Genomic DNA, 27,916 nt, shown 5'->3' on the forward strand with positions numbered 1-27,916 from the left:
AAACTTTTTTTGTGGCTTTTGCAAGTTCACTGGTTTATTAGTCTCTTAAAACACCCATAACTATTTATATCTTTCCACAGCTATAAATACGTGATCACGGGACTGTCCTGACCAACCACCACCTGGCTTTAACCCTCTGCTAAGCAACCTGACCCAACCACCCAGCTGCCATACAACAGCACAGAAAAACACTTCAGCCTGAAAACAAGATGCAGTGAGCACTCATGTCAGCACTGACCCTGTTATTAATGTACACACACTCTTTTAATCAAAGGTTCAAAAATTAAACTTTTACTGTTCTTTATTCTGAAATTTTGGAGGAGCACTTCAGCATTCAACTTTTACATTTCTGTACAGATTCTTGAAAGCACTCTCAATTCACAGTACATTTGAGAGGTTTTCTGCCACTTCAAAAGATTCGTCCCAAGATAGTATCAAAACACTCAGGACAGGAATCAGATGCCATCTGAAGTGAGCTGAAAGATGGTACTCATAGACCAGTCATTAGTGCATCTCACTGATAAAGAAAGGTTCACAAGGTCTACAGCCACAATATCAAGTACATAAGACCCATAAATAGTTCTATATTCGCTGTTGAATAGTTCTATACGCTCTGTTAAGACACAGTTTTGTTTAGGGATGCTGATTGGTCAGTCCCACGCTGTATTCGGGATATAGCATGGCTAATGTTTCCGCTGAGCACTAACTATTTCAAAAATGGTGAAAGCTTTTAGTATCAATAACACTGCCCAATGTATTCTTTCCCTTATGCAAAATCTAAACTGATTAAAAATGGTAATGAGGACATTCAAATTTTGCACTGCTGAAACAGCCGCTCACGTCGATATAAATGTGTGGTAGCTTCTCACGTGTGACGAGAAAACAGCGCTATTGGATAGGACGTGACAGGTCACTTGGGACACTATCATGATACCTCAATGTGCATTTCACCACAGTGTGCCAAAACGGTAGTTAAAGCATAGCTAGACTATATAACATTAATTAATTAATTAATTAATTAATTAATTAATGTTACCTGTTAATTAACCTTCATAAAGACTGTAGTCCATCAAGTTGATCTTAATTTTGCTAAAAACAAAACACTTGAACTTGAAATCATAAGCAGCTTGTCTTGCTTATGCAAAAAAAATCAACCTAAGAAAATGCCGGAGGAAAAACAATTAAGTACAACACATTTGTCAAACACCCTCAATTCATACAAATTTTTTTATCTAGTGTATGTCTGTGATTTTGGCCCAAAATATGTCTTATAAGGGGCCTGCGTAAGACGGCAAGGATTTGTTGATATCAGAAACATTAAACATAATAGATTACTGAGTCTCTGTAAGAAAATCTCCTATGACAGTAGCAAAGGGAAAAGGCACTGCTCAGTTCAATGTTAATTACTAATTATGGCCATTCAATGTACATGTCATGAATATCTTGTCATTGTGTTACATTTTTTCAGCATGAAATAACAGCTGAGATCAACCAGCAAGAAAGCCTGGAGAATGAGGGCGCACCAGTCACCCGGGGAGCAGGCAACTAGATGTCTAAAATCTCAGGTGGCTGAAGATGTGGATGACATTTTGTGCAACGCAGAGAAACTGTTGCAGGAAACTACAGGCACATCTGCAGAGGTGGTTCTGGGCCATCCAGAGGATCCAAAGACTGAGGAGACATGTGGGTCCTGCTCTGCATCAAAGGCAGATGAGGTCGATCCAGCAGACATACCTGGTGCAATCCCAGGAACCACAGTCTCCTCAGAAGGGTCTGTTGAAAAGTGTGTTGTCAGGGACACAGTTATAGACATGGATGGAGTGGCCTTCCTCTCACAAGCTGTTATGCATAGTGGACAAGACCATGGAGGAACTGGTCTTATTGGGCTTGGCAGAGCTTTTTTCCACTTTAGAGGAGCAAGCAACAGATGCCAGAAGGTGCTCATCATGCCCTGAAGGTAGAGCATTGCTCTGGAGACCCAAGTGGACATGACTGAGACTTACTCCACAAAATGAAGAGAAAAAGAAGAACCATTGGGAAAGATTCAGGCTCTGTTTCCCCAAAATCAAAGTCTGCAAAAAGGTAAGAAATAGTTCTTCTATTCAGCTGAATATATATTCTGAATCTGTAATGTCTACAGAGAGAGAGAGACAGACTGTCAAACACAATCAAGAGTGAATCTCCTGAGCCTTTTGTACATAATAGTTTGAGTTTAGTTTTAATTTTACTTTTTGTTTCATCGCAGTCTTTTTCTAAAGGTTTACAATCTCTGTCTAGGAGGGCAAAGAGTAGTACTCGTGTGATATTTTTCTGATGTATTGTTAAAGCATTCCTTGCCACATTTTGTTAATATCAAAGCTCTCTTCTGTCTATTAACAGAAATCAGCAGATGTTGGGGCTTTGAACAACAAAGCTGTAAGCTCAGGGAAGACTCGCAAGCCATCCCTATTAAAAAGGATGTTGGCTGCTATCATGAGAAGTTCTTGAGAATCCTCAGTAAAGCACCTTGACTTTCTCCCAAATCTCCCCCCACTCCTACCATCATAAATCTTAACAAACTGCATCGGGTATTTCATATGTTCCTTTAAGATTACACGACATCTTAAGATAACCATGCATTTTCACATGAACATATTAAACATGGGGTGCACGGTAGTGCAGTGGGCTGTTGCGCTGTTGCCTCACAGCAAGAGGGCCTAGGTTCGATTCGGTGGCCAGGGTCCTTTCTGTGTGGAGTTTGCATGTTGTCCCCGTGTGTGCGTGGGTTCCCTCTGGGAGCTCTGGTTTCCTCCCACAGTCTAAAGACATGCAGGTCAGGCAAATTGGAGATAATAAATTGCCCCTAGGTGTGAATGTGTTGGACTGGCGACCTGTAGAATAAGTGGCTAAGAGAATGAATGACTATTAAATGTATGTGCTTGGTGTATATATATGCATGCCTATGCGTTCCTCATATTTTCTCATGTGAAGTGATTTCTTTAGTCAGAATCCACTTAAAGGGCACACACATTGGAAGGAAAAGATGAGAAACGGGCAAAAGGCCAGTGAGTGTATAATTTAGGAAAGAATACATATTACATTAAAATTACTTCCCCCACAATAGTCTCTGTAAACTCAGCCATAAATGAGCTATGGCATCTTATGGGAATACAAAGGACCGGATGTACTGCTTTGTACGGTGAAAAGGGGCAGAGTTGCTGACTTTTTAACAGAAAAACATTACACTGAACAGTAATATGAAGCGTCCATTAAGACAATGCATGTCCTGACACAGAATAAAATAAAATTTGGCCTGGTAAAACTACAGACTGATAACGACATTTTAAGACTCTGCAAGTTGTTGTGGGGATCAACTGCCTGTATGACCTACCTGTGTAACCCATTGGAATCAAGTGTGGTACGAATATTTTGTTTACAATGTTATTTTGAAACATAGTTCATCAATTTTTAATGTGATTAATTTCTTTTCTTTTAATTTCTTTTATGGTGTCTCTGAGATTAATTTATGCAATACTATTAATGACAATTCGTGACCGTTAATTCCCCTCGAATGGCAACGCAGGGAAGCACTCGCAACTAGATTAGGAGTAAAACGGTCAATTCATTACACGGAGAAGAGAAATTGGACAAATTACAGATTAAAGAATAATTAATTCACATTTTGATATTTGCGGTATTCTGGAACAGGTTTGAAACGATTTGGTGGCGCCATTCATGTTTTATTTTTGGAGTTACTCAAATTTCATTGAGTTGGGTTAATTAACCTTCATGAAGCCAGTTCATCCAGGCTATGTTTTGCTGCGTTATTAGCTTTTGATTCAACCAGTGATGTATATAGACTTAATTATTACGTTTTTCATCGATGTTGGATTATCGTTAGTCATATGATGATCATAATTTTATGTTTATGTCGTTATGCGAGTGAACTTTACTTTTGATAGAAGATAAGCTAATTGGACTTGCTGACGACACTGAATGCTGTTGCTAACCGTGGAAGTCACGAGCTTCTTGGGTTATTCGCAATACGTAGCTGTAGTAGTAATTGATATTCCCGGTTATTTTATCATTATCATACTTGTTTTTACACCATACAAATATACATTTCAAAATGTTCATTTAGAATACCTTTCACCAAAGCTTTAACATGTGAGAAGATAAACATTGATGTCGTTCACCGGAAATCAACTCTTATGTATTACTAACTTTCCTAAAGTTTGATTATTTTAAGTGGTAGATGTACCTCTGTTGTGAATAGACTAGGGTTTTTTTGTTGTTGTTTTGTGTGTGTGTGTGTGTGTGTGTGTGTGTGTGTGTGTGTGTGATTGGATTCTCTGATTCTCTGGCGAGCTACCCAGACTAAAAAAGAAAATTGCTTGAAGAGAAGGAAAAATTCAGTCACCAGCTGAGCTTTGGACTGTGTGTTGTGTGGTATGACTGTGTGGTCCACAGGACAGGCGCACACACAAACACACACACACACTCAAACTGAAACTTTGTGAGGGTGCACCCAGGTCAGTTGTCTATTGATAACTGAAACTGAAATTGGGTTTGAACACTCTGATTGTGATATGATACTCTGTTTGTTCTGTAATGTTATATTTGTTTTGGTGGAATAGTACTGTAATTACTGTCAGTATGTCGCTATTTCATTTGCTTATTTGATTTATTTTACAACCAAATTTCTCAGTAATATTATTTAGCTAATTAAACAAAACAGCCCTTTCATTTCAAAACACTGGTGTCCGTGCTGTTCCTTCCATTGGGCCTAGACTCCTTGTGGGTTACACCTACATTAATCAGTTCTCTGAGGAATAGGTTTGGAAAAGGCCTCCTCACCTTTAAGTTCTAAATGGATGTAAGTGGAAGACATTGGTGATAAGTGTGCTGCCAGGTTTAGATTAAAGTAGACTTTATTAACGATAAATTAACAACTCTCTTGTGCCAGAACATTTGAGTTGGTTGGCCTGTTTAAAAATCAAACTTCCCCTAGCCTCATGGGTATTGTTTTACTGCACTGTAACTTGTTATGTAGACCCTGGCCAATGTCACAGAAAATTAACATTAAAGTGTCTCATCATGTGGCAAAGCAAAGCATGACTCACAGTCCTTATAAGTCCAGGAAGTACACAGACAGAAATGAAATTTCAGACATTTAGAGAGCCTAAAGTAATGTGATTGTTAAAAATGTGAAAACTGTAAAAAAAAAAAAAAGATTAAAAATGTGTTTAAATGTAATAAAAAAGTAATACAATTGTAATGTAAAATCATTGTTAAAAAGAATTTTTAAATAATCATCAAAGAAATGCAGAATGATCTTTGTACAGTTACATCACAGTATTACCTTACAGTATATATTATATACTGTATTATATTACAGTGTTGCAGTATATTTACAGTACTGAAGTCAATGAAAACTAATTTTAAAATAAATAAATAAATAAAAACGAATTTGAAAATGTGTAGAATTAAAATGTAATCAGTAAAATACATTATATTTTGAGTGAGTGCCTTTGTAGGGCAGAAGTCCTTGGTAGAGGGCTCATAGGTTACCTCATTGCAGGGCGAACATGTCTGTTCTTTTGTGAGGGCTTGTAGTACAAGCTGCCTCAACCCTGCTGCTACTGTCTCTTCACTGCTACATCAAAAGCAGAGGCAGTTGGGGAACGAAGACCACCTTTCTTGTAGTGGTGCTCAGGTTCCTCTCAGTCCGATCATAAAGAAGGCAAAATGAGATAATGACGAAAGATTTTTCAGACATACTGAGAGCACTGCTTAGGGGATACTGATATAGTTATCTGTGTCGCAGGTCATGTTCATGTGCACATGATTTTCTAGCCATTTTTGTTTTTTAAAAAGGTTTCACTGCCTCCAGGCTAAGACTTTGCAGAAATTCTGTCATCCAGGGGTATTCCTATAGACTGACTGCTCTGTGGACTCCAGAAAATATTTGATTTTTTGCGCTGCTTAATCTCACTGTACAAAGTAAAGACCTTTATATACTGAACATTACATGCAACCTAGCATGTAGCCACATGAGGGTTTGTGAACTCCCTAAACAACCAGTTTCTTATATCCAACTCACACTGAAGCCAACAGAGCAAAGTGATGACGTTTCTGAGATCTGACTTCTGATATTCTGATTGTAAGCTTCTTTACTGTTTGACACCTACACTAGAAAATCATATTTAAGACAACTGTTGTGCTAAAATCATTTTAAACTTTGATAGGCTGATTTGTATGATAAATTATAGTGCATGTTAGGGGTCTTGCATGTTCATTATAAAACTGTCAAGAAAAATTACAGTGACCAAGACATAAGTTTCCTCTGTTTTGATATTCACAGATGCAGACTAACATGCTACAACAAATCCAAGATTTCCTGCATTCTAATATTGTGGCCACTTTCAGGACAACAATAAATCAATTATGTGGTTCAAACTCTAACAAATAGTGTTAAGATACGAAGAGCACTGTTGTGCTGGATGTAACCTTAAAGTGTACCCAAACAATGGTAGTTTCTCTATGTATCTGATAAGGAGAATAGGAATAAAACTTACATGGTTGTAGAGCATATGTGAGAATATGCCTGCCATAGCTTTGTCACTGAATGTGTTCATACTGTAGATGTTGTGATGAAGCTGAAATCAAGGGATGATGACATTCCTCCCAACAACTGTGGGACCTGTTTTTGAGATCAGTTACAAGCCCACCAAAGTGATCTTGGATGTGTTTGAAGATCAGTGTCCCAGGAACCTACAGAAAGTATGTTTTTGGTCTAGCACTGCAGTAAAAATCCTGAGTGAGACAGTCAAGGACTCAGTATTTACTGAGCAAGTTGAATCTAGTCTAATGTGTTCCAAAAGAAATGTGCTGTTAAGTAGGTCTCAAGGACTTAGATTAAGAAGCGCTATTCTAAACCAAAGTTTACCTGTGTCTGTGGTCACAGTGCTGGTTCAGCCGGAGGCTGTGCACCAGGCACCTCTGGCTGCAGATTAAAAGTGTTCATATGTTTCTCACTTTAGGAGAGATGATACATGTCCATATTGCATAGTGAATGCATGGGTCCGTCTTGTAGGTGTACTGTACTGCAAAAAATTGAAAAGACAAAAATATCCTGTACTGTAATGGTCTTGTTCCCCAGTGTAACATTCCTTAATGAGTCTTTACAGTGTGTTCAGTAGCCTTTTCCTTCAAGTTATATTTAGAACAAAACCATGTGACAGGAGAAAAACTGTCCATTTACACTTCAAATTTAATGTCATTCATGTGTAGTTAATGCCCCATGGGAAGTTTTTTTTCAACCCATAATTCATAATTTTCAAACCACGCATTGGGGACTTTCTTTTTTTTTTTTACATGCATCCTCTGCCTCATTTGTGACAAGGAATCTGGCATGAAGAGCTATCTACACACTGCAAAACACTCTAAGGGGTTGAAATGTTGAGGAAATGGGTATGCTGGTATGTAGCAAGAATGCTGTTGTTAAATGAGACCTCAGTATCCAGAAAACTGACCTTAGAAAGGTCATAATGATGTTAGAGCGCAATGGATTTTCCACTGCTGTTTGCATATGTTCGACATTAATCACTCTCTATGTGTACGACATCAAACAGCCTTGCGAAAAACAGAACCTTTTTCCCAAGGCTGACTGCAGCGGATTGGAGGGGATCTAGAGATAAGGTTTTTCTAAGGGAGTTGTAGAACAAGTCTAGTTTCTGTTTTCATGTTTTCTAGTGTCTTCTTGCTGGTGAGAGTGTATGACCTTGAGGAAACATGTCTTCATAATAACCTGTTCTCTCACACACTATGGCCACTTTGTTCTTCAGAATATACCAGTCTGCAGCCCCTGCGTGCTTTCATGCATCAGGTTATTTAGAGCTTTTTCAAAATCATTCTGAATTATTCTAGTTTTTACTTATAAAGAGATTAGTGAATATGGAATGTATTATTTTAAATCCATTACATACCTGTGGTTTAAGAGATCATCCAGTAGTAACTGACAAAAAGTTTGTAACAAATATCCAAATAAGTCTCATAAGTGAGTACAAGATGTGCATGCTTTCTTTGATCCTCTTATGATCTCTGAAATCTGTCACGTCAAGGATGCCACAAATATTTGCAACTTTTGAGAAAAAGAAACAGTTTTCTCCCCTCAAACTTGTTCTTTCATTTCCTCAACCTTCTTCAGTTTTAAGATTTTTGTTTCAGTAACTAACAGCAATGTTCTACTCATGTGAGATTCAAGACGTATGGTGTCATTGTCGGACTCTTAACTCATTTATGAGCTGATGAAGGTCTCAGTTCGCCAGAATCTGCTTCTTTCATGTCTACTTTTCAGAGTACTATGTTTACTTAGGGACACAGAATGTATCAAAATGAGACAACACAAAATTTGGACAACACCAAACTATCAGCAGAGCACAGTGACTAATACAAGTCTCACCTTAAAACAGAACATAACAGTGAAGTGGAAGTTGTTAAATGAATGTAAAAAGTAACCTCTTTCAGTTTGAGGTTATATACTAAAGCATGCAAGGATATGCCTGACAGATAAAACACTAGCCTAAAAAGTCTTGGAATATTTATTACTGATCCAAATGAAGATCTGACACACACATTTCCAAAGCTGGTGGATTTACCTTTGTGCTTGTTCTTATGCTTCTAGAATAGTTCTCTCTGACCTCCTTACAGAGTTCTTCCAGCAGCTTCTGCTGCTAAGGCCTTTAGTGAGGCTGTCGAGGCTCAAGTGTCAACATGGAATCCAGTCACTGCTGTTGGAAGGACCCAGGGGGCCTAAACTCCACAAACCATTTCAGACACATGTAATTCACCTGCAAGGAATAGGCTAGGGAGGAGATTGGACAAATATATTTGTCCAAACAACTTTCTAACCCTCATCATTTTAAGCAAACAGTGAAAAAACATTATTACTATAAAGAGTTATCTAAATAACTGGTGTGCTGATTCAAAACATCAAAAATGATTTATTGCTATCTACCAACCAGTGGAAAAATTGCAGTGGCAGTTACATATTGGTTCTTTTTCTCATTACTCATTTGCACCACGAAATTTCAGTATCTCTTGGTAAAATGCTGCAAAGCATATTAATTATAAGCAACAGCAAAAGCCTGATATTAGTAAGCAATAAACTTTGTTGCCCTCCCAACATGAAAATGCAGATGGTTTTTAACAATAAGGCAAAAAAGGGCTGACCACTGCAATAGTGCTGAGATACATAAATTAAAGTAGATTGTGTAGAATTCACCATAGATCTGAGCTCAGTTTACTATCTTTATGTTCTGAATGCAAATGGAATTCATTTTTTTTTAACACTGAATGATTTCCAACCTCTCAAAAGTGATCAAGAGCAGTCAAGAAAAAATGTGTGATTTTGAAACCACTTTTCCCATGCTAATTTTAATGCATCTGTACCTATTTTGTGATTTATATTTGGATAATTCTTGAATGAATTTACTTTGTCAACAAAATACTGTCAAAGAACAATAAATTCAGCCTACATGCTTTAAATGGAGCAGTGTTACTGAATGCCACCAGGGTTTTCAAAAGAAGCATTGTAACAGAATTTAGCCACCAGGGGGCAATAATACATTCTCTACTGCCTTTCTTTGTTCTTTTATCTACAGCTGAGTGTCGTGGATGAGATAGGGAGTTGTTCATAACTGCACAAGTTATCTTATTTGTATTTAATATACCTTTTGATTTAACATACAGCATTTTTTCTAAAAATGTCCTATGGCATATCTCATTCTGAGTATTATTATTGTTGTTGTTGTTGTTGTTGTTGCTATGGCTGATGTTCTTGTTGTTATTGCTATTATTATTATTATTATTATTATTATTATTATTATTATTATTATTATGAATACGAATGCAGAAATCACTCAGATCACCCAATCGCCCCACAGGTATGATGTATTTGGATCACTGAGTTCTTATTTGTATCCACACAAGTAAAGTATTTAACTCCAGATTATGAACCAGGATACACATAAATGCACTGCGTGCTGTGTTTTAACTGTTATTCGCACATGTTGGTTTAATCTTTTTGCTCCCATCATAGAACAAACAGGATTGCAACACGAGTGAATTTGTTGAGCTGACTGGGAGTTCTGTGGTTTAAAAGAAACATCATCTGGTCTCTTATTGTGCATTTTATCACACAAATGAAAACAAATTCAATATGGCTCCTACAGTACAGCCTTTATGTAATGTTTCAACAACAGTTTATTGGAAATGAGGAAAATGTTCTTATCTCCTCATTTACAGTATGGCTGTGGAGTATGAATCTAGGTCATGTTACAGTATTTTTTAACTCACACATATGTGACTGTCAGTTTCTTACCTTATTAACCAATAATGAAAATAAAGTATTGAAAATATGACTGTGGTGATTCTGTGTTGTTTTCAGAATGAATGTGGGATGCAGGGCTAAAGGCTAAAGTACTTATGTCCGTATGCTTTGGATTTGGTAGCAGCAATGTTTGCATGAGAGAGGGGCAAAGAAAAGGGGAGGGGCACAGGGAAAAAGCAAGCGTGCATGCCGAGAGTGCAAGAAAGAAAGAGAGGGAGAGAGAGAGAGAGGGGGAGAGGTGGGGGGAGAGCTAGGCTGCAAGAATGAAGGCTATGAGGAGTGTGACGCACGATTATCCTCTCTCTGCCTGTTTATTGGCCGCTGTTCTCGTCAGTCAGTGAGCTCAGGTTCAGGGATATGCCATCAGAGCAGATTATGAAGCAGACTTCATCTCTGGCAGACTCATCTGACTGTCTCAATGGCTAAATACAGGCGTTTTCTGGCTTTTACACTGTTATTGTTTTTGTTTATGAAACCGTCTTTGTCCTTCGATCAAGTGCCTGCGATCCTAGACAGGAGGTAAGAGTGGTTTGTTTGGCTTCAGTATGATGGAATCAGGCAGTGATGCTGTGCAGCAGCTGCACTATCTTGGTCTTTCACTGTGGCCAGTGAACACCGGGAGGCAACCACGTAAAGGAAAAATATTGTTCAAACAGCGTTTGTGAGTCTTTTATAAGCTTATGTGTTTATGTATTTGAATGAACTGGGGTCCAGAAATAACCAAAGCGATGAACAGGTTTATGCAGGTTTTTTTTTTTTTTTTTTTTTTTTTGCTGTAACTGCACCATATTTAAATATGGCTATGACAATGAGACATGAGGCAGACCTCATCCACTGTTATGTCTGTTGGAATCAGTTTACAGATGCTCTTCCACTGTATGTGGGAAGAGAATTAGACGGGCTTTAGCTGAACCACGACTCCCCACAAAAAAATACTCAGTGTAAACAATGGAGACCATCCTCATTGCATTGTTTCCACTCCAATCCAGCATTTCTTCGCTGGTCTTGCTTTCCAAAACAATTAGGTTACTGACACTTTTCTCTAAATAAAGTCTCAAAATTAAACTGGAGTTATTATATTTTAGCAAAGAAAAGCAAGTTTATTGAAAAATTCAAAATATAACCATTCCAATCATCTGATCCTCATTTTTTTCAGTACTTACAAACAATTCCCAGCATAGCAACATGACAGCAGTATGATTTTGTAATAACACAAGTGGTCAGAATCATTCTTTATTTGAGTGTTTTGATATATTTAAATCCAGTTCCTCTTGTCAGTATGATTTATTATGTCTTATATAAATTCATAAAGTACTTATCATCATAAATTTGTAATCTATTTGTTACTAGTACTGTGCTGATTCTGATTCATCATATAATTCACATTATCTTAAACATGCACACACAAACATTATATTGAAATGGCACCATATTTAGTATGGTTGTTTTCTTTTGAATTTAGTTTAGTATCAAATAAATAAATTAAGTGGGTTGATCAAAGAAGTATTACTTGATATCCAAAGGAAGAGTGCCATACTTACAATTACTATATGTTTGTCTTTGAGCTATCTCTTAAAGCCACAAGTTAACCAATCTAAAACATTGCCACATTGTCACAAAAAGCTTACCTAAACTACCTTTCAGTGTCATTGGTAATTAGAAATTATTTTTTACATTCAGACATGGCAACTCATTTTTAAAGTTGTCAAATGCAAGCATTCAGTCACAAAAGCTTTCCTCCAGATGCATCTATTCAAGTTTTATATACATGTGTATACATATCTATCTATCTATCTATCTATCTATCTATCTATCTATCTATCTATCTATCTATCTATCTATCTATCTGTCTGTCTTTAGAGACGATAGGTCCAGTAAAGTGATCAGAGAAACACTTGATGATTTTTTTGTACAGAAAGGGAAGTACATGTATGCCCTGGGTAAAAATGGTTCAGTGGTCCACAACTCTCCAGAAGTGTCCTGGGGCCAGTACAGCACCACCAAAACAGATGGATCAGAAAGTCAGCATGTGGAACTAAAGTGAAGGCTTTAGTCTTAATCCTATCTAATTACCACATCTATACTTAGATATCGCTGGGTGTATACTACTTCCTTAAAGACAAAGATCCAAAATTCTTTTGACAGTGGGGGTGAGGTGGGGGGTTGGGTGAGGTGGGGAAGGGGGGGGACACCCTAACACATTTGTGTAAGGTGATGTGGTGACATGGCGTGAGCATGGCTTTTCATTGCATAAATGCAATGTTCAGCACTTAGTCCTCTGTGTCCAGGCATAAGCAATGACAGCAGCAGAGTCCTCAGCTGCTGACCTCAGTAAACTGGCATCAGAACAAAGGCGAGAGTCATTTCACACACAGTTCCAATCAGTGCAGTCATTTCCAGCCCACAAAATCATGTTTGCCTTGATTAAATGAACAGTTTTGTGCTGCACTTAGACAGAAAAAAAACATAAGGGACCTCACAGCTGAACTGTAGTTGTGACATACATTTACATGATGATCTTATTTTTCTGTTCATATATTTAAAAACACATGCCATGCATTTTAATCTCGTTTGGATTACAGGGTTGCACTGAGTCACCGTGTCGTGCCTTAGTTTGATTTCATGTTTGTGACTCTCCTGGGAATGCATGCAACACTCACTGATATGAAACATGCTGCAGATTTCATGTTTAGCTCAGGACTGTAATACCAGTCCGGGAGCAGGAGAGAGAGAGAGAGAGAACAACTTAATCAAGATCAAGTGAGATCGTAGAAAATTGTAAATCTTGGCCTGTAAATATTGTAGCACCACTGTATCAATACTGAAGCAGAAGATTACCTTGTAACTAAGCGTTAGTCATCCTTGATTCTTGTTCACTGAATACAAAGCCTTGTTTCTGGGGCTTGGCTCCTTGTTATTGGGCATCAGTATTATGCCAGACCAAAGACAGTTGGAGTAACACAGGCACTGATTTATCTCAAGGCCTCTCAAAGATCCACACAGGGGATGATTATTGCCAGATAGGGCAGCAGACTCTTAATAAGGTTTTAGAAATACTCTCCGACAAGCTCATTACGCCAGTGATTAGATGTTTAACGGTCCGTCTTAAAATAATCCTGCAGGTACCCGTAAAACACGAACGGTCATTAGGGGACAAGGTGGTGTGATGTGCGAACACGCATGCATGCACAAGGTGGTGTAAGCGGTTTTTAACATTTGTGTGTGACATCTGGGCCATGTAAATATACATGTTGATCGGGGCCAAGAGGGCAACAGATTCGAGCTCAATGTCTCAAATCATACTTTTCTCAGTCACTTCATCTTTAGACATCCTGTTGGGAATGTAGCACTGAAATGATCAAACTGAGTGGATCAAATAGTTTTCTGTCTCTAGGTTAACTTTTAAGATTGAGATGTAGGTCAGTAGTTTACATTGCTTCATCTCAGTTCAGGGAAAGGACCTTTTTTTTAAATCTTTTTTTTTGTTTGTTTCTTTACAACAGCTCGGAGATCCCCTCTTATCAAGCAATCAGAATCAGGACAGGTCAGTATCGACATTTAATCTTCATTTCCAATTTATGATTTTATTTTCACGCAGGCTTTTTTACTACACTGAGATAGTTGCTTTCAGAATTATGTAATTGTTAAGAAGTATTGAAATGTGGTAAATCCAAATCCAGTTCTTTACTTTATTGTTAGCTGTCCTATGTACAAAGAATGTTAAATGAGAAATAATTTTGGATTTTTCAAATATTGATGCTTTAAGATAAGAAGAGTATAAGATACATTGCAAAAATAATAGAAATATAATACAAAAATTATTTGAAGGCAGAACAAATCAATTATATGAGCATTTCATTTCATTTTTTGAATGAAAAGGAAAAATAAGTTGTTTTAAGATTGTGTCCAGATATTAAAATAAATATCATAAGTGCTTGACATGAACTTGAAGTCATGATTCATTCTGTTGGATGACCTCACTATCCCACATCGCCACCGTCCTGTTTCTAAATTTTGTGATGCAGATGGAGTAGGCGTTGAGAGTCCAAGTGCCTCACATGAGGGCAGTTATTTGCCTGCAGCTGAAAATCCACTCAGAAGAATACTGCAGGTATTGCATTTTCCCTGATAGCCAATGTGACCTTGAATGCAGGAATAGTATCACTGCCCAAATTCATCGAACACATCCTAGAAGACGCAGCTCTAATGTTGCAACATTCTGAAACGTTCCTTGTGAATAATCACAAATGGCAAAAAAAAAATCTAAATTGATTTTATTTGTTTGAATGATCTAATTCACAAAAAGGATTGTGTTTGTGATGTCTGATACACATTTCCTATTTGCATGAAAGGCAGATTTTATAACTGATTCTGGTCTCTTATTTAAATCTGAACAGCCTTATGGATGGCATCTACATGCCCAACCTAGATCTAAACGGAAGTTACTTCAGTCTACAAGCTCGGGTCCTTACTCCCCACTGAATGTGGCTTACAATGGCAAGATATGCATTCTATTTAAGGCAAAGAGGATAGCTATCCGCTACCGCAACAACACCTTTCTGGATCTGACAGACAGGGTGTTTGGGCCTAATGCACCAGTAGATACGAAAGGCTCGGTTTGCACCAAGGAGAAAGCCACGTATGTCTTCCTTCATAGTTTTTTTTTTGTATGAGTTTATATTATGTTCTTCTTTGTGTGTATATTCTGGCCCTAAAATGCAGTTGATTTTTTGTAGGTGGGTGTTAATATATTGTTTCATTCCATTGTCCTTTTAAGTTTATGTATAGGAGTGATTAAAGACCTTTTAGAGGTACATTGGCAGAGTATGACCAAAACTTGGTTTAAAGATATTTCAGCTGTTGTTTGGATAAGCACTGATTAGATTTATATTAGATTAGATTTATAAAGATGACATCAGTGTTATTCTGTTGCTAAGAGGATTTGACATTTTACAATGTTGATGACACACCTTTATGTTGCCAACAGACTCTCCCTTCGCTTAGGAGATGTGGAAGATATCAGAGGACTTGTCATCAGGTAAACATGATTGTTTATTTATATGTATATATATGTTCATTATTCTGTATTCTTTATTCTTTATTCTAGATTCTATATTCTTTATCCTATTTTTTATATTCTGACAGCTTGAGCATCTTAAATGTATCGATTTAACACACAATTCTCCGTATCTCTCCTCCAAAAGACTCCAGATGTCCAACACCTTCTATGAATCTGCAGGCCAGAACTGGTTCACTCTAGATAGCGTTCATATTCACTACAACTGGACACATGAAGCCACATTTAATGCCACAGAGGTTTACGCCCCCGCCACCTATTCTTACCACTGCCAGCATGTCAGCAGCTTACAGAAATATGACACCTTCCTGGTGCCCAGCTCCCACACTGACAGCTCTGCAAACTGGCACATCACTTTTACTGATTTCCAGGTATGTGCTATTCACAACATTTACATTAATGGTAAATGGTACCAAAAAAAAAAAATACATGGAATATTTAGCTCTAAACATAATTCAATTAAGACTGAAATAAATAAACATTCAATGAAAAACATGTATTTATTCATTTATTTACATACATACAAACATACATATATACACATTTATTTTAAAGGTCTGCCAAGTAGTCATTCATTGAATTTTGGGATAGAATTTTAAAATCTAAACTTTGTGTCAGTGACAATAAGGTACATTTCCATTTTGCCTTTTCCCCCAGATCCAGGCCTTCAATGTTCAGTCGAACAAGTTTGCCTCAGCTAGTGACTGTGCCACCTTCTTCACTCCAGCCATCCTAATGGGCCTGATCACCTCTCTGATCCTGCTGCTGGTGCTGGCTTACGCCCTGCACATGGTGGTGCATCTAAAGCACATTGACCGTTACGAAGAGCACAAGACCACCGTCTACTTCCCTCGGACCCCCGAGGCCGAGCACCCCGACAAAAACAGCTTGTGAGGGGACAAAACTGCAGAGCAGCACCACCTGTAGGCCAGCCATTTCTAGGATAGGTGTGGGGGGCTCCAGAGAAAGGCTTTCCATTCCTGATACTGGACTGCTGCAGGGTCCCTGAGGTCTTACCATGCCTGGCTCTAAACTTCCTGCTTCAGCTTGTGAACGACCACCCGCAAGCAAACTTAGTTCCACTGGCTATTTCCAAAGGTGAGATTATTTGCAGAATCAGGTGTTTAATCCCTGGCTTGCGCTAAAACCCAGGGATAGCAACGGCTCTTCAGGACCAGGACTGGGACGATCATGGAGAGAGGCTGTAAATGATGAGATGGTCTTGGAGAATAACTTTGATAAGCACTATGATGACTGGATTTGTAAATGATGAGATGGTCTTGGAGAATAACTTTGATAAGCACTATGATGAGTGGATTTGAGTACTGTTGTTAATAACATAAAAAAAATACCCATAAAATGAAGACTACCTGTTTGACAAAAAAAAGACTGTGATCTGCTCAGAAATGGAATTCTTCTTCTTTTTATATTTCAAAAGTCACAGTTATCACCCATCGACAAAGACATCCACAGACTGAGAGGTTGTTGATCTGCCAATTCCAAAACCTGTTTTTGACTGCCAAAGTGGAGCAAAACTGTTTGTCAGCCTTGACATTTTACAGACGGAACTAATGTGAACATGAAAAGTACAATAGTACATAGTGAGATTAATGAAGGACTTTTTATAATCCATGCAACTACAGTAGATACAGGAGTTCTGTTAAGATTCTCATAATCTCAAGAGTATACAGTACAATAGTCACTTAGATCTAGCAGCACACATGACTAATATTAATTTTAGTAATTCACAATCGTAAGCTATCACATGTACTAAAGAAATTATTTAATGAAAATTGCATCGAGGATTTCTGATAATGAATATACACATTTCTTTTTATGTGACAGTATAATTGTAATGCATATCTCAGATTTTTTTACATGGACTTATATGGGCTAGACCTGAATAGATTCCTTCCTTTGTTGAGTGGAGAGCTTTTCGGTCTAGTAGATATATTTAGCACTAATTGAGCATTTATAGTGCAAGCAATGCAATTATAGAAAGGTAACCTTGAATGAATGCTTTACAGAAATTCATATAGGGTTTAAATACGTTCAATATCATACTCAAGAGAGCACTGTAGGAACAGGATTAAAACCAGTAATTTATCAGTCACAATAACCCACAGCATGACAATGATTAGCAATCAAACGTCATAACCATAGCAATGTGAAATGTGTTCATTTGGTCACAGTGGAATCATACGTACCTCTGTACATGTGGAACCTTCCTGAGGATCGGTTTATGTAGTTTTAACAAATAAACTGTGATCAGATCAAAAGAGTCCACGTGCAGATCTCTTCAACTGACATGCCCTTCAAACTATGTTACAGTGGGGTTTTGGGGGATATCGTATAGTTGTAATTTACAGTGCTAAACACACACACACACACGTAACACACACACACACACACACACAGTCTGGTTAACAACATTAAGATCAGCAACAGGTCCAAAAATTCAGAGGTCTACTGTAAATGAATGTCTTTGCTGCGACACTGGCAAAAGTCAGACCATACAGTGTCAGAGGGACAGCCTGGTTTATTATGTGTCGTTATGCTTGGAGTTTTGAGAGCTCTCCTCAGAGTAACCACCTCCTGGCACTGTTTTTCTGTCTGCCCTTTCTGCCATCTGCTCACTACTCAAAGCTCCCAGCAGAGCATGCCATGCTGCCCTCTCGCTGGGCCAGTTTACCTGTCGGCTCTCTCCCAAACCTCAGAGCTACTTGTCTCCCGTGCTTAAGCAGGACCAGTCAGTCTGTTGCCAGTCACTAACTGCTACTCTGCTGGAATCAGTCTGGACTGTTGTGAAGCTTTTCTAAATTTGTGAGGAGGGTCACCACTCCTAATGCTCCGTTCTTCAGTGTTCAGTGGAAGAGAATCTAAATTAATTATAACATATGCTAACTGCATAAAAGAAAATTGCACCATTTCAAACTCTACACAAGTTGCCTAGATGCAGTTGTCATCAAGGCATGCACCATCAAGGGATGTGGTTTGGAGCAACACTACATTTTATTTACAGTGAAAGAGACATTAATAAGTAGGATGATGTGTTACACCCTGTTTTTGTGAAATTAGCCAGGTAGCATCTTCAAACAATAAAATAAACAGCCAATGGAAATGCTCAGCACATGACACAGACAGAGTGCTGTTAGGTTAGTGCAGAATGGCAATTCAATATAAGCCCTCATGTATAATATCCTGTTTTCATATATATGTGTGTTACATAAGACTATCAGAGTCAGAGACAATTATTTCTCAGATTGACCATAATGTCAGTCAGACAGATGAGAGAGGGAAAGAGCAAGAGAGCGAGGAAGAGGGAGAGGGAGAGAAAGAGAGAGAGAGAGAAATTATCCATGTCACCTAACTCAAAACCCCAAACTCATTATAGGTAAACTGTGGACTGACTTAAGATGTCTATCTCTTTATCTCTTTGAAATCCAGTCCCAGCTGCACTTTGCCTGTGAGTCAGTAGCACAGGTAAGATTTCTGAACTTGACTCATCCTTTTCAAAGAGCCACTGACAGTGAAGGACAAGGTCACGTCAATCTCAGTGGTGTTCCTCTCTGATTGATTTTTTTTTAACAGCGACAGTTCATGAGACATGAGAATTGTTTGTGGAGTAAGCGTGTCACCGGATGGAATTTTGATCTCAGTGTTTTTCCCCAGTCTATTCCTCTGAGAGGGCTTTTTGTCTTCTAACATTAGTTGACTTTGATTTGACGATCATCAAGTTGGAGAACCTCATGCATTTCAAGGTCTTTACAAAAATACTTCACGCATTATGTGTTACAAGAAATATTGCAGATGCTTCCACGACACTTATGCTGTCCTCGTTATTTTTCAGCTGTAAATTTTGTATGTTTCCAAAACCAGACAGAAGGTGGCATCAGGAAGAAGACAGTATAGTTGTTTTAGGGTCTGGCTCTGAATTTGTGGTAGAATAAACTAAATGATGACAATAGGAGAGATATATGTTAAAGGATACTTATTCTCCTGTTTAGGACACAACTCAAAAAGTAATAATTCACTGCTATTTTTCATTAGCAAGAATGTATACAGTTTACCTTCAAGACTAAAGCATAATTTTACAGGGACTTTTTGTCTGACATCACATCACAAACACTTTCCTGGAATTTTTATGCAAGGAACTGAAACTTACAGAAATACTTTAGACTTGCATGCACTTGACACAATCAAATAAATATAATCTGTTTTCCATGTTTTCGGAAGAACTGTTATAATTTCCTCAACTGATGATAATTTAAACATTTTCAGTCTCTCTCAGTCTTCATGTCTGTCACTTCACCCACCTAATCAGGCTCCATTCCGCAGAGATTTTAGAGAGAAATGAAGTGCACTGACCTTAATCAAGCTGTCTTAGTGGAAGACAAAGCTAAATTTGACTTATTTCCATTGAAAGTACTGTTTCATACGCAACACTATATACCCATCAGAAGCTTTATCTCAGGGATGACATGAGGCTTACCAGAGCCATTTTGCTCACACATTTCCCTTTTAAAGTGAAATTTGATAGGTTGACAACTGATACACGATTCTTTGGAGACAGGGCTGAAGGTCATTTCAGTTTATGGACTGAATATTTGCAAAGGTTCTCTCTTAGGGAACAGCATTGTTTTAAATGACCATTGGCGTAATGATATGATTATTATCATTATGTTTTCCCTGATAGAGGAAGGCAATTAATGATCTGAACACACAATATCATCAGAGTGAAGAAGGAGCCCTTCTTGTCATGGCAGGAACATGCACTGGTAACCCCTTTTGTTCTGTTCAGTTTTACATCAGCATAGCTCTGCTCCCTGAACAAAGACCCTGACTGTTATGGCATGCAGCTGTAGCCTCCTTCAGATGCTCCAGGACGGATGTGACCATGTGAGTCATTCAGGACCTTTCGACGAACCGAGAGAGGGGTGCATCACTGTCATGTCACGATGGTGTCTCTATGCCAGAACTGAGGAGTAAAGATGAATACGTCTTCTGTCACCCCTCTTATAGTTTCTCTGATGTAAATACTTTCTTTTTTCATTTGAGATTCTCTTTGGTATGGCATGTGCTGCTATGAATTTGGTTTTTATAGTTGTTTTCCCCTTGCCCTTTAGAAATGGAATCTTCCATCCTTCATCAGTAAAGCAAATACATGGAAAAGAGTCCAATTTCACAGACTCCGAGTCACAGCAACACCTCTAGCAGAAGAGACACTCCAGGTAATGTTCTAGTTTTAAGTTATTGTTACCAGTTGTGTTTTTATTTTTGTCAGAGCACTTGTTGTAGAGGCTGATGTTGTCTTATAAATAAAGTCAGGGCTGGTGTTGGCATATGATTTCTGTTTTATGCTGATTTTCACTGAGTCTATATATTAATTTAAATACATGTATACAGTGTGGGACACGGTTTCCTCAGCTTCAGATGTATATGTTTTGGAAAAAATGTCAGTTGTTCTTTTCTTTATAATGACCAGTGTATTTGGTAGGCATACAAACTAGCTGAAAAGCCATACCACTTAGAATATTCAGTCTGAATATTGTTGTTATGTGATATTATTGTAATACTGCTATTTCTCTGTTGTTACAGAGGGTCAAATGGATGAACAACAGCTGAAAGAGCCCATTAGTAAAGTCTCTCTGATAAAAGGTAATGACCTTTATATTTATTTTTACCATAAAAGTGTTGAGGTGGAATTATTGTAAAATTCCTTTTTTTTGGACATGAGTCTGAGCTTTGATTGAATGATGAAGGATGTAGGATGAATCCATCAGAGACAGGGCAGGTGTGAGGAGAGACCTCTGTTAGGCAACTGTTTTCCCTATGAGAAAACAGCAGAATTAAGTGCTGCAATGACTATATATGGTAATAGGTCGTGTTTGTGCTTTAAAAAAAAGAAAAAAGAAAAAAAGGCTGTGTGAACTTGAAAACGGAGGGGCGAATTAAAAAAAAACAAAACAACTAATCCAGTGGTACATATTGAAATCTAGATATTGATATCACATGCTTACAACATTATCACGGATTTTATGCTTTAAATGGATAGCTTTCTTCCTTACTGACGCGTGTAGACGCGCTATCTCATGCGTTTCAACACAGAATTACTTCCAGTACAGTGCTTTGTTGTGTGGTTGTAACAGAATGCCTTGGGTGATCATTAGAATTTTTTTACTGAGATGAATTGTACAAAGTGTCCTGAATGAGAGCAGGCAGTGTATCGCCTCTCCTTATTTATGTAAAATTGGCCAACTATACGTGGGAGACATTGGCTTTGTAGCCAAGGACAAATGCTTTCACAATCTCGTTTTTCCTGGTTTAATCACATTCTTTTTGACATGACCAATGCTACCAGACATGATTCTTACTGCATGCTATATGAGAGTGCTCCCTCCTAACCCCCTTTACACACATGCTCACACACACACTCACACACACACTCAAGGCTAAAATAGGCCAGAGTGTTCCTCTCGGCAGCCTCACACTGAGGGCTAGTGTGCCTTATGCAGAGTGGCACCACAAAGCGTATGGCTCTGAGACTTTAAATCACGCTGGAATTCATGAATCTTTCATGTCCTCACCCTCTCCTCACTGCCCACATCTCCATCCATGGACGATGAAGAGTGTGGTTTAGTGGCTGAAAAAGAATACATGCTTTCTTAGCTTCATTTTCAAAGGTTACATGAAATAGCAGTTTCTCTCTGACCTCTACAACTTGGTTTAGAGTGATAATATTGTCTTAGTACTTTCCTAAAATGACCATTTATGGTGCACATTCTCAAAGCACTTGTTAAGATGAGGTCATGTGTTTTTTAGGCAGTTGATAAGATGACCTGATTCTCTCTGTTGCCCCGTCTGGGCAAACAGACTTTCATCTATCTCCAAAGCAAACAACATCGATGGTAACATACATAAGACTGACACATAACTATGCAAATGCATTTTTGCTAACAATATATTTTTTTTCTTATATCATTTCACTCCTCTGTCAGACAGATATTTTGGTCTGTTGAACTTTTGCCAGTGATGATTTGGATGATAGTATCATTCTCGTGGCATTCAGACCATGGTGCACCATTGCATTCTGTTACAGTCATTTTAGTCTACACTTAGAATTTGAGGTTATTTTTTTCTTATGGAATGGAAATAAGTAAACTTTCGATGGCACTGTTTAACACTTCCTGAAACTCTCTGTTGCCCTGGCCACCACTAACAGAGAGCAAAGCCCTAGTTTACGAGAGCGAATATTTCATTTTTAGGGTATATCTATTTTGGGTTGGGTTATTAATTCATGGAATAGACCCATTTTTTTCCATCTCATGGGAAATTATCTTGCTGTTCATTCCAGTCTAAATTTAACCTACAGAGCCATGCTTAACCGTGAACGTCAGAGGATAACTTGTGAGAGTCTGTGAATACAATGACGAGCTGAAGATTACAGATAGTTCATTCTCTAAATAACATGCTGATCTATGCTGCTGACAAACATTCTAATGTAACTGCAATTTGCAGAGAAATGGTGTTCAAAACACCTTCAGTCAAGATAATCCTCCACTGTAAATATTTTGTAGACATAAATACTTTTGAAATATGTTTTAGATGAGCTGAATCGGAGCAACGTGGAGTCTAGTGACACAGAGAAGATCATTCAGCACTTGAATACGGAGCTGCAGGAAGCTCAGGAGCAAGCCAACAGTAGCAAACACAAATGTGTGGAGTTACAAGGTACAGACAATGGACAGTATTGAACAGCCTACCACAACATTTATCTTTTTTTAGTGTCTGGTTTACAAAGCATTGCAATCCTTAGCAAGGGGTCAGTTTCATCTCTCTGACTAACAGATACAAAGCCGCAATTTGTGATTTCAACATTTGCAGTCTTGTACAGTATATTTTTCCCTAATGATCCATCACTGCTAATTAAATGCATATAATTGTTTCAGTTGTAATGTGTGACAAAAGGCAAGGTGTGTAACCATTATAATTTGTATTATAATCTTATTATGACATGATGCAGAATGTCTGTCTCATTTTGTAAAATATATATTACAGGTCTACTGGAGGAGGAGAAGAGAGCCAACAAGCAACAGACAGAAGAATCCTCAAAGCAGATGAAGATCCTTCAGAGTATGTGTGTGTGTGTGTGTGTGTGTGTGTGTGTGTGTTAAGGTGTATGTGCAGGAATGCATCTGTGTACCTGTCTGTCTGAAGGTACCTTGTGTGTTAGATTGAGTAAAGGAAGATTCAGCAGTACTATGTGGAAAATTAGAAGAACTTAGATTAATAGTAGATTAATCAATCAAATCCTTAGTTTTGATTAATTATGATAGACAGGCCAGTAGAATGCAAACAAAAACATAATCTAGACAAAGGACAATAATGAAATTAAAATAAAAATAATGTCAGAAAATAGTGAAGTAATGAATGCCCCCCAAAAGTCTTTTCATTCATTTTCATTCATTCCCACAGGAGAAAAACTCCTTTATCTAAAATGTCGATGTGGGATACAAATAGCTAGCTGATGTTTTTATGTGTGTGTAGCTCAGCTCCAGAAACTGCAGGATGACATGGAGAACCTCAGGGAACAAAGGGACATGGCTGTCTCCAACATGAGACAGGAAGTACTCGCAGCCCAGGAGGAAGTGCAGGTGCTTCGCCGCGCCATGGAGAACACGTCCGCTGAGCGGGAGCATGAGATCAACATGTTAAAGGGTAACCTATCAACGGTAACCACGGAGTTAGAGAAATGGCGACAGGCCGCGTCCAAGTACGAGCAAGAGATTGACAGTCTCCAGGCCAATCACCAGCAACAAAACCAGCAGAGAGACAGGGCTGCTAAACAGCAAGGTACTCACAATCCTTCTGCCTGTAAATTCTATAATTAAACTGCTTTGGCTTTCTGTTTTCACTTACATCAACACTTTGGAAAATCTAAATTTAAAGCTTCATCAACCATAGATCAAAAATCAAAAACATACTTTGTGAAGACAACTCAAATCTTTTGGTTGGCCATGAGATTAGTTTGAGAAACTGAGAAACTGAGTGTTGAAAAGCGTAATTGGGTGAAATATTACCACATTCAGTCACCTCTTACTACTCTTATCAGCACAGACACTTGACTGGTGAATGACACAGCAGGTGTATTTGCAGCCTGAATTCCCAGAAGCGAAAAAGAGCCACATTGATTTCATTTACCGATTATTTTTTTCCAGGAACACAAAATCAAGACAGGATTTTATGCCCTGTATAGCCCAATCACACATTAAAGACGGACTTACTGCGTTAAATGTTTACTAGATGATAGCCTTGCAGCTGACTCTGTATGTTTATGAAAATGAAAAAGGAACGTCAGTCATGAAAATTAATGTTCGTCTGTGTGTGTGTGTGTGTGTGTGTGTGTGTGTGTGTGTGTGAGCAGCAAGTGAGCTGGAGAAGCTGCAGAGAGAATATGACGGTCTCAAGAGGGAGTGTGCAGCAGTGAGGTCAGAGAAGGAGCAGCTTGTGGATAAACATCAGAAAGAGAGGAGTAGCCTGCAGAGTGAGAGCTCCACTCTCCGTTCAGAAAGAGACCAGCTGCAGAGGAAGCAGCAGCAGCTTGAGAGAGAGCTGGACAGGTCTGTCCTCACCAGAGACATGGTCATGTAGAGAGAGCGCACAAAAGATTCAATAAATAGCTCTGTTCAATGTCAATTTTAAGAATATTAACATAAATCAATATCCACTAGAGTGAAAGCAATTATGAAAATAGTGGTAAAAAGTAAACTCTCATTTGTACCCGAGGCAATCTAAGAACTAAAGGAAATAAAATATCTCTAAAATGAAATGACTCCAAGACATTTTACACCGAGAAACAACATTAGAGAATTAGATGTGTAGATTTTGGATTGATCATAAGGTCACTCCCTAAGCTCCTTTACACGGCAATTTCAGATTAATGCTTTATTTCTACGTTTGTATCCAGCACCTACTCCATGTGATCAGTTTCAAAGATGCTGTAAAATAATGAAATATTTGTCTCGCGTGGAAGTTAATTTGCTGTTATGGGTTGTGATCCACTTAATTTGGCAGTTAGCTGAACATCTGCTCCCCTCCAGCTGTAGGACACAGAGCTCAGAGCTCAGCAGGACAGTGAAGGCCCTGGAGAAGACGCAGGCCGACCTAGAGAAACAGCTCAGCTCTCTGAAAGAGCAGCATCAGAAGGACTCTGGCAAACTCCAGACACAGCTGGAGCAAAACAACAGCAGGATAAAAGAGCTGCAGAAAGAGGTGGGAAGACCTAAACCAGATAAAAACTGATCTTGTCCCTTAGCAGGTCAGAAAAAGATCTACGATATCTAAAAAAGTGATGTGTGTTTAGCAGATTGTGATCAAACAGTCTTTATTTTGTGTATGTGTGTGTGTGTGTGTGTGTGTGTGTGTGTGTGTGTGTTGCTGTTTGTGTCCTATCATAGTATGAACTGACCCAGGCAGAACTGTCAGAGCTGAGGGACAAATACGAAAACACACAACAAGAGAAAAAGTCGGTCACTGAAGAGCTACAGCAATGCCAAGAACACTTGAAGGCACTGCAGGAAAAAGGAAGCCAAGTAAGCTAAACCGCTTATATGAATCAACATTAAACAAAAGACAGTCTGACAAAAGGAATGTTTCAAGAAGAAATGATTGTGTATATCATGCCAGCAAGTATTTAGTTTATCTGAACAACATTTAAGGATGTATTTATGTGTAGAAGCCTGATTTGTAGGGTTTAGCATGAGCAGATTATGTTTTTTTGTGTGGTTGGTGGCATGGACACCCCTCACTGCCGTTCACACCTTGCTTTTAGACACAGGCTCAGCTGCTCAAAAACATCCAAAAACAGTGTTGTACTGTGTATCTGTGAGATACCAAGAACTACCCCTCATTCGATGTCAGATCTGGTCGGTTCCAATTCTCATCCTCCCAGGATTGACTTGTGTAATCCCTTCCCTCCCTTTAGCTTTCCTTATTGCAACCTGTACTAGCCGTAATCATCGGCCTTGTCCTGGCAGTGCTGTATTGGTGCTTCAGCCCATTGTGGTAGAAAGGTACACAGTGCTCCTGTCCGTCACCCCCCCCCCCCCTCTTTCTCTCTCTCTCTTTCTTTCTTTCTGTCTCTGTAACCATCCATCATTTTGGAGCTTTGCATGACAGACGACTAAACGTATCTCTCTTTCCCTGCCTCAGCGTAGATACACCGTGAAGTCGAACCGCTTTTGTCCCTTCATTGCGGATGATGTGCTTTATAACCGATACATTTGTCTGTTTGGCACTAACAGGTGTGGCATTAACTGTGTCTAACTGCGTCTCTTTCTTTAGGTTCTGATTTTCCTGCCTGGCTTGCTCTGAGGCATCCTGGCTTTTTTGTTCTCCATTTGTTCTACTGTCTGTGTCCTTTGTGCACCTCTTCTGAACCCCTGCCACTGCTTGTATATGTCTAAGACTCTTAACATGTTCTGATGGATTAGATAGTGCTGACTTGACTATGTCATCTCTGTCATTTTTGTTGTTTCAGGGCAGATGGATCAGGTGGATGCCTGTCGTAGCAGTAATGGTTGCTGTGACAACGGTTGTGGTTTATAAGACCTCAGCTTGAGAGCCTGTCACGACGCACCAGAAAATACACACACTATTACACACAGACACACACAGACACACACACACACTCTCTCTCTCTCTCTCTCTCTCTCTCTCACACATGCACTCACACACATACATACACACACAGACTCACACTCTGTTCTAGCAATTTGCCAAGTCAGTTCAAATGAGGGCCCTAACTGTTAAATTATTTATCTCACAACTCAAATATTTAAGCCCTTCAGATAATAGAAAACAAGACCTATTATAACATATGAAATATGACGTAAAATCTACATCTCCAGTATTTAGACTTTTACAGAAGAAGAAGTTAAAGTGGTGCACTGTCTTGCTTTTTAGTAAGCAATTAAACATTTCTCAATATGTTGATATTGTAAGTTGACATTCAAATGCCATTTCAGAATAGGTGTCTTAACTGTTTGTGCAGAATAAACATTTGCTGACTCTCGCTAAATTTCTTACTAAATCATTGTACAGCAGAACATACTGATGTTTTGATCTGGGTCTTTCAAGTCACCCCCAAAATCTCAGCAACCCATCCCAACTTTACATTTCTTTACAAGTCATGAAGGCAAACATTTGAATCAGTCCAACTGTTTCTGGCCAAACATCTCATGCAAAAATACTATGAAAATGTTGTGGCAAGGAGACAGAACACATCATTTCTGTAATCTATACAAAACTGTTGTTGTGTGGGAACCCTGTATAGCAGTGTTGGTCTTATCTTAATAATTATGAATTTTTGGGTACTGAATGTGAACATGCACTTTACATCAGCTTTCTTTTATCAAAGATGCATTAATGAAAGCTTTCAAGTGGCAATAATAACACTATGTATGAAA

General features: G+C 38.5%; 2 protein-coding genes across 2 annotated transcripts; both read left to right on the plus strand.

Moving 5' to 3' along the window:
* Positions 1–10,790: 10,790 nt before the first annotated feature.
* On the plus strand, positions 10,791–16,343 carry atp6ap1lb (ATPase H+ transporting accessory protein 1 like b). Its single transcript, XM_030770240.1, has 7 exons — positions 10,791–10,891; positions 13,876–13,916; positions 14,398–14,483; positions 14,770–15,011; positions 15,360–15,410; positions 15,577–15,820; positions 16,107–16,343. Exons 1-7 carry the CDS (start codon positions 10,791–10,793, stop codon positions 16,341–16,343), a joined length of 1,002 nt encoding a protein of 333 aa, XP_030626100.1.
* Positions 16,344–21,055: 4,712 nt separating this feature from the next.
* On the plus strand, positions 21,056–27,069 carry slmapb (sarcolemma associated protein b). The gene is made up of 8 exons (XM_030767744.1): positions 21,056–21,107; positions 23,055–23,180; positions 23,508–23,582; positions 23,997–24,302; positions 24,874–25,069; positions 25,550–25,721; positions 25,907–26,041; positions 26,989–27,069. Exons 1-8 carry the CDS (start codon positions 21,056–21,058, stop codon positions 27,067–27,069), a joined length of 1,143 nt encoding a protein of 380 aa, XP_030623604.1.
* Positions 27,070–27,916: the final 847 nt, after the last annotated feature.

The sequence above is a fragment of the Chanos chanos genome, chromosome 3, assembly GCF_902362185.1.
Source record: "Chanos chanos chromosome 3, fChaCha1.1, whole genome shotgun sequence".
Taxonomy (NCBI): domain Eukaryota; kingdom Metazoa; phylum Chordata; class Actinopteri; order Gonorynchiformes; family Chanidae; genus Chanos; species Chanos chanos.

Coding starts and splice junctions, on each gene's coding strand:
- atp6ap1lb (XM_030770240.1), top strand. CDS start 10,791: ATGGCTAAATACAGGCGTTTTCTGGCTTTTACACTGTTATTGTTTTTG. Junction 10,892..13,875: donor CCTGCGATCCTAGACAGGAG/GTAAGAGTGGTT, acceptor TCTTTACAACAG/CTCGGAGATCCCCTCTTATC. Junction 15,012..15,359: donor TGCACCAAGGAGAAAGCCAC/GTATGTCTTCCT, acceptor TGTTGCCAACAG/ACTCTCCCTTCGCTTAGGAG.
- slmapb (XM_030767744.1), top strand. CDS start 21,056: ATGGATGAACAACAGCTGAAAGAGCCCATTAGTAAAGTCTCTCTGATA. Junction 24,303..24,873: donor CAGGGCTGCTAAACAGCAAG/GTACTCACAATC, acceptor GTGTGTGAGCAG/CAAGTGAGCTGGAGAAGCTG. Junction 25,722..25,906: donor TAAAAGAGCTGCAGAAAGAG/GTGGGAAGACCT, acceptor GTCCTATCATAG/TATGAACTGACCCAGGCAGA.